The sequence below is a fragment of the Schistocerca cancellata genome, chromosome 1, assembly GCF_023864275.1.
Source record: "Schistocerca cancellata isolate TAMUIC-IGC-003103 chromosome 1, iqSchCanc2.1, whole genome shotgun sequence".
Taxonomy (NCBI): domain Eukaryota; kingdom Metazoa; phylum Arthropoda; class Insecta; order Orthoptera; family Acrididae; genus Schistocerca; species Schistocerca cancellata.
Window position 1 is genome coordinate 232,193,724 of NC_064626.1, and position 12,319 is coordinate 232,206,042.

The 12,319-nt window shown below is 36.6% G+C and overlaps 1 protein-coding gene across 1 annotated transcript in view; it reads right to left on the reverse strand.

The window, feature by feature from the left end:
• Nucleotides 1-12,319, reverse strand: part of LOC126169882 (exocyst complex component 5) — a 115,414-nt gene that overhangs the window by 49,988 nt on the left and 53,107 nt on the right. Inside the window, exons 8-9 of the mRNA XM_049920679.1 lie at nt 11,445-11,521; nt 6,512-6,622 (exon numbers count right to left, since the gene is read on the reverse strand). Of these exons, the coding sequence (XP_049776636.1) occupies nt 6,512-6,622; nt 11,445-11,521 (188 nt within the window). The remainder of the gene's footprint in view (nt 1-6,511; nt 6,623-11,444; nt 11,522-12,319) is intronic.

Below are 12,319 nucleotides of genomic sequence, written 5' to 3' on the forward strand. Positions count from 1 at the left end.
GTGATTTACAGTGAACAACTCGGTGATAGGATTATTCTCATCTGAGTCAAAAGCACATGAACACCAGCCATAGTAGTTCAGGTGTAATTCCAAAATCACAAGCAGAAGAGGTAGTGTACATAAGGGCACTGAAGTGGTAACTCAGTATGTAAAGTGAGATGACTATCATGTAACATGGGGCACTGAAATGCAAAGAAGGAGAAGGAATAGAAGACAGAATTACAGGAGAGTAGGGGCTCAGAACTAAGAATAAGATAAGAGGAAGATTTCTTGAGTTAAACATAAATTTCAGCTAATAGTACTCAATACACTGCTCACAGCCCATAAGAGAGAGAGGTATACTTGGAAAATGTCTGGATACTTGGGAAAATACCAGAAGGATTGCATCACGTTGAGACAGAGATTCCAAAAGAAATCAGATTTGAATTGTAAGGCATACCCCGGAGCATATACAGACTCAGGTTTAAGTATAGTAATGAAAAAGAATAGGCTGAAGTTTAAGAGAAGCAATGTGTACAGAAATGGGGTGTTGGTAGAAATAATGTACTGAGGAATGATGAATTGTGTTGTGTTTGAAATTATCTGGCACTGTAGATATTGTTATGCTGGACAACACAACAGCTGTTTCAGTAGAAGAGAAATGGACATACCTAAAAACGGGTAATCACAGAAATTGGGCTGATAAATACTGGGTGTTTGAAAAAGAACTCCCTAGTTTTAAGTATAAATTTAATGGGGAAATAAATGAAAAATTACATAAATGAGTACGTATCATGAAAGAGAATTCCTTCGAGTTTTGTTTAAGTTAGTAGACATCAATGTGGGATCCATTTGTTGCCCTGCACACGTTGAGACAATATTCCACTTCTCACCACGTACTCACTAACATTTCAGGTGTAACTGTCCCATTCGCTGCGGCAATTCTTTCCCGTAAATGATTGATGTCTCTGATCTTTTTACTGTACACAACATTTTTTATGTGGTTCCAAAAGAATAAGTCCAGTGGGGTTAAGCTGGGCTTTGTAGTGCCCAAGGTATTGGGCCAGCCCTCACGTAACAGTTGCAATTTATAGGTGTGCAACCTAAGTCTTAGGCACATCATCACACACAGTACCTTTAGGCACTTCTAATTGAAGACTACATCTGGCCAATGACTTCTTTGGGCTCCAAACACATGAAACACACATCTGTTCAACATCATGTTCAGAAGTTCTCGGTCTACCCAGTGATTTTGTCTTTAAAACACTACTGGTTTCCTTGAAAGACTTTAGTCAATGATGGATAGTTTTTGCTGTATGTGGTTCACCACCATACTGACATCTAAAATTATGTTGCACTGTTATAACTGACTCATTTTTCACAAGTCAAATGACACACTGCACTTTCTATTGTGAAGTACATATTGTTGCTGAGTTGCTTTGCTCTGCTCTGTTCTGCACTGCACTGCATGCATGCCTGGACTGAACTGAGGGAACAGAGGAAACAAACAGCACTTGTGCCGTCTCAAGGTCAAGCAGACCTACCAACTGCAGGGGAGCCTAGCTTGGAGAGTTGATGTATCAAACACCACAAACCAGAATAGAGTATGTTACTTTGTACAGATTCCAGAACACATTTAAACTAGGGAGTTTTTTTTTTCCGAACACACTGTATAGGTACAAGGAAGGTAACTATGAAGAAACCATGCATAACAGAAGAAATAACTGACTTGATTGATGAAAGGATACACAAGAATATTCAAGAAATAAAGGTATACAACTATTTAGTCACTAATGACTTAATTCAATATGAAGAGCCGGGAGATAAATCAAAATGGCTGCAGAAAGAATGTGAAGAAATCAAAAATGAAATGTTCATCAGAAGGATGGATTCAGTATATAGGAAGGTCACTGTATCTTTTGCTGAAATTAAAAACAATCAATCAAAATTAAGAATATGAGAGGAATTCCACAGTTACATGCAGAAGATAGAGGGCCTCTACAAGTTTATCGTCTAGTACAGTCATCAGAAGATCAAAAGTGATTGCAAAACGATGCCTACTGATGCAATAGAAGAAGGAATGAATGTATATTTGGAAGATACTGGGGATCTAGCATTAGAATCAGAGTTTGACAGCACTTCGGAAGCTTTGCAACCTAATAAGGCCAGAGGGATCGAAAACATGCCTTCAGACTCTCTTACAGTATTGGAGGAGTGGTGATGAAATGACTACTCACGTTAGTTGTGTAGAATATGAGAGACTGGAGACAGACAGTGACTGTCAGATATTTGGTAGGAAAACATCCATACAATGCCAAAGATTACAAAGGCGGATAAAATGAGAAGTAACAAATTATCAGCTTAACAGCGCACATTCCCAGTTGGTGACAAGAATAATACACAGAAGATTGGAAAAGAGAATCAAGAAATTATTAAGTGACAATAAGTCTGGCTTTAGGACTAGTAAATGTAACCAGAGAGGCAGTTCTGAGGGTGCACTTGTTAATGGAGGCGAAACAAAGACAAATCAATTTCTCTTCATAGAATTTGTCAACTTAGAAAAAGCATTCAACTACATAAAATGGTCACCAAAAATAGGTAGAATTGAGTAAAACAGGAGTGATTTATGGCATTCCTCAATGTAGTGTTATAGACCCTCTGTTGTTACTTATGTATACAAACAATTTAGGAGATAATCTGAACAACTGCCTTAGGTTGTTTGCAAATGATGCTCTCGTTTATCGTCTAGTACAGTCATCAGAAGATCAAAAGTGATTGCAAAACGATTTAGATACAATATCTATATGGTGCACAAATTGGCAATTGACCCTAAAAAATGAAGAGCATGAGGTCATTTATCTGAGTACTGAAAGGAATCCATTAAAAATTCAGTTATATGATAACTAAATCAAATTTAAAGGCCATAAATTCAACTAAATACCTAGGAATTACATTTACAAACAATTTAAATTGGAAATAACACACAGAAAATGTTGTTTGGAAGGCAAATGAACCAAAGACTGCATTTTACTGTCAGAACACTAAAGACACTGCCTGTATTATGCTTGTCCATCCTCTTTTGGCCTACTGCTGCTTGGTGTGGGATCTTTACCAGACAGGATTAATGGAGTACATAGTGAATGTTCAAAGAAGAGCAGCATATTTTGTATTATCATGAAATAGGGGAGAGAGTGTCACAGATATGATGTAGGTTTTGGGATGGACATCATTAAAACAAAAGCGTTTCTCGTTCTGGTGGGATCTCCTCAAAAAATTTCAATCTTCAACTTTCTTCTCTGATTGCAAAAATCTTTTGCTGATGCCAACCTACATTAGGAGAAATGATCATCATAGTAAAATAAGTGAAATCAGAGCTCACACAGAAAGATATAAGTGTTCATTTTCTCTGCGCACTGTTCAAGAATAGGATAACAGAGAATCACTGTGAAACGGGTTCCATGAACTGTCTGCCAGGCACCTAAGTTTGATTTGCAGAGTAGCAATGTAGATGTAGATGTGGAAGTTATAGGGAGAGATATGTGATATACAATATGTACAAGAACCAAGAGGGAACAATAAGAATGATATACCAAAAGAAAAGTGCTGGTTAAAAGGAGTGCAAGACAGGGATACAGTCATTTTCTTTCTAATAATGATCACAATCTAGTTATGACTAAGTCTAGAACCATGTTCACGAAAATGAGGGGAAAAAAAAGAAAAACATTGAGAATGGAGAAATCAAGCAAAACTGCAACTATTTAAAATACATAATTATAAAGGCATAGAGAGATAACAGAAACAAAAAACTGTCAAAGGGTATCTCTACTTCATGCAATTCATCTAGTGATATCAAATACTCATATTTGTTCATCAATCCAGCAATGTGTTCATCCATCCATTTTCCTTCATCTGTACATCATATTTTGTAAGTCTCTAAGAATCAAGGAATAAGTCAAGGTATACATTAATACCGTATTTACTCGAATCTAAGCCGCACTTTTTTTCCGGTTTTCGTAATCCAAAAAACCGCCTGCGGCTTAGAATTGAGTGCAAAGCAAGCGGAAGTTATGAAAAATGTTGGTACGTGCCGCCACAACTAACTTCTGCCGTCGAATATATGTAGCGCTACGCAGGCATGCTTTGTAGGCACAAAGATAAATACTGGCGCCAAAACCTCTGCATCAGTAAATAAATTTAAAAAAAAGTGGAAGACGAGCTTTTTTTCTCCGCCGCGAGTTTCGATCACTGCATTTTCATACATTATCCAACGAAGTAAATACAAATTCCGTATTTTTCATCTTCGAATGTAGCACAATTTCAGTGTACTACAAAAATCTGACTGGCAAGACTGTTTGGGATGTTTGTCAATATGGCCAACTCTATGTTCTGAATTTTTTCCTATCTGTGAGAAGAGATGGTTGCTAATAGGAACCTGATGAAATTTGAATCACATACAGTATTCTCTTCACCATAAGAATAATACGAATATAAACATTTTGCCATGTATTCTTTCGTGTTTGCTGCTATCTCATTTAAATCCTGTCTGCCTAATAAACTACGAAACTAGAGTGAGACAACAGCAAACGCGGAAGAATATACATATCGTGTCATGTTTATATTCGTATTATTCTTATGCCTAATAGTGATACAGTCAGAAATGAAGCACGGCAAGTGACTAGATTTTTAAATCTAAGATGACTCTAATTTCTGTGCAGAATTTGATGTAATAAAAAAGCGGCCGCAAAGATTTTCAAATGGAGAAAAATTTTCGCCTAACTCTCGTTCAGAACATGTTCTATCATACGCAGTCTATTATTTGATTCTTGTTGATAATTATCAAAGAAAGCAGCAGTGTAAGTAACAACAAATAGCAGTCTCTTGCCATTGTTTCGCTAATGAGACGATTCCTCTCTTTTTTTTTAATTGTACGCGGCGGTAGCGCGCACAAAAGCAAGCCATGCCGCGAGCCGTGACAGGCCGTAAACACGCACTATCAGAATGCGACGAACAATGAATGACAACAGTGCAGTAATGCATTTTCAGCTTAAGAGTGACGCAAACACCTATAACAAAGAAAACGGCACTTATCAGATCAAAGCAATATAAGAAATCGATTCAAACCAGACGAAGCACGTGAAAAAGGAAGGGTACCCGTATAAATATGGACGGAGCGCCTGACGCGTAGCAATGGCTACGTGGTAAAGCTTAACTGCTAAGCTTACGACTCGAACCAAACTACTGTAGCTGTATCGTCATTCATTCGACCTAAATTGTGTCTCATATTACAATGGACCAACTTTGTTTCGATTTGGAGGTGCGGCCTAAAACTTTTCTCTCCCCTTGAATTTCGAGTCTCAAATTTCAGGTGCGGCTTAGATTCGGGAAATTTTTTTTTCCTTTATTTCGAGTCTCATTTTTCAGGTGCGGCTTAGATTCGAGTGCGGCTTAGATTCGAGTAAATACGGTAAAGACGAGCAACTGTCAAAGTAGTTACATATGCTATATTATGAGTAACTCTTTACCACAGTCTATTAAACAGTGAAGATTATTGACAGATGAAGTGGTCTCTGCATGGCTACTTTGTATGCCTGTCATCAGGAATCATATAATGATAATTTGGCAATGTTTCCATGGAAACTCCTCAGTTTTGTTGCAGTTCTATGTGTCCAAATATGTTAGTCACAACTTGCGGCACCCTTTTGCACTTTGCTGCTGTAAGGTGTCAACTACACCACCAGCTGTCACAAATTCCTGTAGAATATAGTATAAATATCTTTCATGGAGTAAGGGCTCGTGACACTATGTCGAGTCACTTAGAAAGGTTTGCATTACACTGTGACTTACACAAGTGAATTAAGATACATTTACACTGGTTAAAGTTAACAAAATAAAAATTAAAGGAAAGCTTCTACTTTGGGAAGCAACAATATTGAAGAGGGTGTTTAAAATTAGAAAAGTAAAGTATGGCACTGCATTCTCAAAAACACTGTTTAAAAAAAAGTTCAGCACTAGTCTGTAAGAACAAAATCCTGGCTACAATGAACATTACTACTCAAGCTATTAACAGGTCTTACAGATCTTTTTGATATTTGAATGTAGATAATCGTATATTCCTGACAGACATCCACAATTCCATCCAGTGATAGTCATGCTGTAAGTGCACTGACTAACTCAGATTCAGAAAGTCAGTTCACAAAATACAAATTTAGCTCACAGAATTTGAGCTTCCAGAACTATGTATCACCAACCACCAAACAGAAGGCATGTGTAACTTCAAAGGCATAGATAGAAGAGTATTATTTTCAATTAATGGATTTCTGTAATATTAACACAATATCCAAATAAGGGACGCAAAATGAGTGTGAATAAAATACATACTTACTGCGACAGTGTAGGTACATAAAAAACTTTACAATGAATTATCATACAACTTTATAGTAGAATAGTCACAGATCTGGTGACACACTAAAGATGAGGATTAGGACTCTAAGCCTAATCTGATTTAAAGATTAAATAAAATATTTGTTATTACCTTATATAAGATTCCAAATATTCTTGAAATATATTCCGAGTTAATTTACTCAGGTAAGTACTGTCACTGCCCATGTCAAAACGAGACAAGCTGTTTGAAAGCTTCACAGTCCTATTTAAAAATAGAAGTGAAAATTAGTAAAGTGGCATAAAGCTGAATACAATTATAATTCTAACTGCTTCAAGAATGAGCAGTGCCAATTAAACTTATGTCTGTAGGCACAGGAACTTGAATAATGCGTAACTGAGGAACAATACTCTACCAGAATCTTACTATGACAATGAAGTAACTGGACAGAGGCCAGTGTGGGAGAAATGAGGGCATCACTGAAGACATGGAAGAGCTGCGTGGTGGGTGGGAGGGGGCAGAGGGGGGCCAGTGGGAGCAGGCAGTGGGGGTAGGTGGGTGAGGGTTCTGAGGTGGCAGGAGGGAGGGGGCCATTGGTGGATGGAGGGTGGGAAGGGAGGGTGACAGGACATACTGGTGGCATGAGGGTGTGGAGGGGACATTGATGGCAGGAGGGTGAGGAGCAGCAGGAGAAGTAAACTAAATCAAATATAACAGAAAATATTTAGACAGGCAACTAAATGTAGAAATCATTACAGAACAGAGCCCAGCACTATAAAAAGGATGAAAGGTTATGATGTAACAATGAAAGAACCATCCTCGTAGTTGTCTAACTCACACCACTGCACCAAAAGATCTATAAGGCATGTCTGAATCATTCAAATGAATATCACTCACTTTTAATGCATTAGTCCTTTATCTGTACGGAATAACCACAGCGGCCTCAGGTGCTTGATTGAGATCTCAGATTGGAACTTAATTAATTTTCTTGGCCTTCATTTTATTTGCAGTTGTTTGCATAATTACAAAATAAGTCATAGTCCAAATAATAATTAATATAGAGATATTGAAGCAACTATTACTGAAATTGGGTGTACTGCTATCTCTTCATGGATGAGTTAGTTAATGCAAAGTGACAGCAGATTATAAGTTTTCAGATCAACAGAGATGGCACCTTTTTGTTTAAGTATGATCTTATGCTAGTGGTGCAAATAATTATTCCATCCTCGAACATAACAACCCTCAATCATGTAAAGATGCACCAAGCTGATAATATGTCTGGCATGTCTTCTCTCAGCTTCACCTTTGATGCCGCCAACCCACAACACATTTATACTTAGTGGGTTATCATCAGTTCAACCCCCGCATTCAGGCTGGTTTCTGCACTATCCAGCTCAGTCCTCAGAGAGCCTCCCAGTAGCCAACCAGAGGGCACAGAAGATAGCAACAGGTGTCATTCTAGACATGCACCTCTTGCTGTATCCACAGCAAATCCAACAGCCAATAGGAAAACTGTAACTCTCCATCACAGGAGTATTTCTTCCCACACCAGTTCTGTCTTCGACAGTCAGAGACTGATGTAGTATCACTGCTTGTACACTGCCTCATATTGTATGTTGCCTTTGCCGCCTAGATGCCTGTGCTTCCGCGACCTGTGCTGTGGGCCTTGGTGTCCTGTGCAGTGGACAAGTTGTGCCACTCATGAGATGGAACTCTGAATACATCCTTTGTTTTGAAGATAGACTTTTCATTGGTGAAGAGAATGTAATCTATGCTCTCAATACTCTATTTTCGTTTCATTGAAGAAGAACTGATATAGGTTTGTTTATAAATAAATAAATCTTCTGCTACCAGTCACGATTTTTTCTTTATTTTACTATTCGCATGACACATTTCGAGAAATAATTCCGATTTTCAAGTGCATTTTTGGTGTGTATTAAGCCATTTCTTTTGATGTTGTCAGTGTGCGAGAGTCTGCTTCACTTTGTTGACTTTTACTGTAATACATAAGAAACACGCGATTTTTTTTAGTTGCGTATCAATTCTTTTTGTGAGGTTAGTGGCTAAAATTTAGAACAATTTGTACTTACAGTTTTCTAATGGTCCATTTGTGTAGTCTCTCACACACACTTAACATCACACACAACTTGTTGTACACTTTATACATCGAAAAAATCTTATATAAACAAAACAGTTACAAGGATCTTCTTACAGGTAGTCCACAGAGATAACATTGTAGGTATTCTACAGGTTATCATATGGTTTTGGATTCATACATGTAAGTTATTTCTTTTCACCACGCCTAAGAGCACAGCCAAAAATACACAAAAATGGAAACCCGATACGTCCCTTGGTCAACTCTATAAACAGCCCAGCATACAAACTGTCACAAAAACTGAATAACATACTGATGAAAAATTATACATATGAAATAACATATTCCATAAAAAACAGCATTATTCTAGCCAAAGAACTAAGAACCAGGAAGCTCCCCCAAGATGCACAGCTTATATCACTTGACATCACCAACCTTTACTCAAACATACCCATACAAGAAGCTCTAACAGTAATACAAAAGAACCTTATGCAACACAAGAAACTTTCATACACAGAGATTGTCGAATTTATGGAACCCCTTCAGCTAACCCTAAGTTACAACTACTTTACCTTTAATGGCAACATTTATAAGCAACCAGATGCCCTAGCAACGGGATCATGTACATCCGGTACCATAGCTGACATATACATAAATCACTTAGAACAAAAACTATTTGACAGCCAAGAACCTTGCCTAAAGAAAATAGAATTTTATAGGAGATATGTAGATGACACACTACTGTTAGTGAAAGGAGATACCAAAGACATCACAGACATTCTTAATCATTTCAATAATCTAAATGAGAAAATCAAATTTACAGTGGAACACGAGCAAAATAAAAGTATCAACTTTCTGGACCTAAATATCACAAGACACAACAACACATGCACATTCAAAATTTATAGGAAAAACACAATGACTGACACCACAATCCCTGCAACCTCATGTCACCCAAATATCCATAAACAGGCTGCATACAGGTCAATGCTGCATAGGGCAACAAAAATACAATTGAACCAAGAAAATATGCAACAAGAAATAAACACAGTGAAGAATATTGCAGTTGCCAATGGTTACAATGCTTCCATGGTTGACACAATCTTAGACAAATTGAAGAGAAACCCAGGTACAAACTGCACCACAGAAGAAAAAGAGAGAAACAAATGTATATCTAGCATTCCATACATAGGCAATGTATCACAGAAGATTGCAAATATTTTCAAAAATCACAGGGTAAAAATTGGGTTTTCTACATCTAATAAACTACACCAAAAACTAATACATAATATAAAGTGTAATCATGATCCATATTCAGACTCTGGCATATACAAGGTAACATGCCAAGAATGCTCCAAGTTCTACATAGGACAAACAGGTACACCAAACAGGGACACCAGGTAGACAGAGCACATTAAAGCATACACACACAACAAACACACTACATCAGCAATAGCAACACACACACACATAATACAGGACACCCATTTGGAAAAATAGAGCAAAATGTCAAATTATTCCACCGACTAAATAAAGGACATAAAATGGATTTGCTTGAAGAACTGGAGATATATTCACATTACAGAAAATATGAACATAAAATATTAAATGAAAAACTTGAAAGTGAATCAGTTAATTTCTTCAGATGTTTCGATAATATACTTAAATAAAAATAAAAATAGTAAAACATAGAAATAAGCACAATTGTAAAATCAATATAAGTAATTCATGGGCCAAATTGTTAAGATAAATAACCTCTGTACAAAACCATATAATAATCTGTAGAATACCTATAATGTTATCTCTGTTGACTACCTGTAAGAAGATCCTTGTAACTGTTTTGTTTATATAAGATATTTTCGATGTATAAAGTGTACAACAAGTTGTGTGTGATGTTAAGTGTGTGTGAGACTCTACACAAATGGACCATTAGAAAACTGTAAGTACAAATTGTTCTAAATTTTAGCCACTAACCTCACAAAAAGAATTGATACCCAACTAAAAAAAAAAAAAAAAAACGCATGTTTCTTATGTATTACAGTAAAAGTCAACAAAGTGAAGCAGACTCACACACACTGACAACATCAAAAGAAATTGCTTAATACACACCAAAAAACACACTTGAAAATGGGAATTATTTCTCGAAACGTGTCGTGCGAATAGTAAAATAAAGAAAAAATCGTGACTGGTAGCAGAAGATTTATTTATTTATAAACAAACCTATTGTATCTACAGTCACAGGCTTTCAAAAACCATTTATAATGGATCAAATCAGAAGAAAAATTGTTTGTGATGAACTTTTCCTTCACATTGCTGCAGTTAATTTCTCAAGAATGTTTATTTTCTTTTGTTGTACTGCATCTGAAACTGCAAACTGTTTGTGTTTGAAGTTTAGTTGTTGAAATAAAGTTTAAGTATATCTACTTGTGATCTTGTGTGATATGTGTGTGAGGAACACTTCATTGTCCTCTGTTACTACTGGCACACTTTTGGCTAGATCCTCATACGAAGCCTTTCTTGGACACTGGCTACAAACTCTGTGAAATAGTGTTTGTTTCCGTACAATGCCATGCTATTCACAATGTGATAATTTCCCCTCCATGAGCTGTATTGCATTCAAGGTACTTCTGTTCAATAAACATCTTCATACTATAAACAGGTCATGTCAACTCAATTTTCTAACTGGAATTACTAACCAGTCTCCACTCTTTTGTTAACTGCATGTAATATGGGATTCAATTACCATTCTATTAACTATATTCTTATTGAATCGAAACAAAACTTTGCGACTATGAATACTAAATGTAGAAAGCTATCCAACAGAATGAGGTCATGAACATTTTCTCCTTAAGGGAATGCCTCTATGACATTCATATCTTTTGATTACTGTTTTTATTAAAGACATCCACACAAAAACTCAAGACTACCCTTTGGAAATAAAATATTGAGGAAAAAATTCTATTTTGCTTATGAAAATATTTAACCACTTGCCTTGCATACAAATCATATAAATTTCTGAGGTACTTTTCTGGATCACTCCTGTCTGACAAGCTGGTCTCTATGTAGTCCTGTAACAAAAACACATGATGAAGTCAAGAGGCACATGTAGATATTTAGAACCACATATTCAGGCAGAATAAAATTTTAATAACACTAGTTGACAGATTCCACACTTTATATTTAGGAGACACTGCACATCTGATGTTCGTTCGTTCGTTCGTTCATTCATTCATTCACACATGCTCCATAAATCCCCCAAAGGAGAGCACACAGATGGGCCACTGGAATTCGGTAGAATGAAGAAGAAAAGGAAGAATAGCACACGAACATGACCGGGGTAAAGGATTGAAAAAACAGAAGCCACGTGGTAGAATTTTACACAGAGCATAATCGAATCATAATTAACACTTGTTTTCAGAACCATGACAGAAAGTTGTATACATGGAAGAGACCTGGAGACACTGGAAGGTTTCAGATTGATTATATAGTGGTAAGACAGAGATCTCAGAACCAGATTTTAAACTGTTAGACATTTTCATGGGCAGATGTGGACTTTGAATTTAATTTACCCATTATGAACTGTAGATTAAAACTGAAGAATTTGCAAAAAAGGTAGGAAATTACAGACATGGGACCCGTATAAGTTGAAAGAGCAAAGGTTGTTGAGAATTTCAGAAGGAGCATTAGGTAAAAATTGACTAGAACAGGGAAAAGGCTTTGAGAGGTGAAATAGTGAAGATAGCAGAGGATCAAATAGGTAGAGAGACAAGACTAGTAGAAATCTTTGGATATCACAGGAGATACTGAATTTAACTGATGAAAGGAGAAAATATAAAAATGCAGCAGGTGGAAGGGAATACAAACAT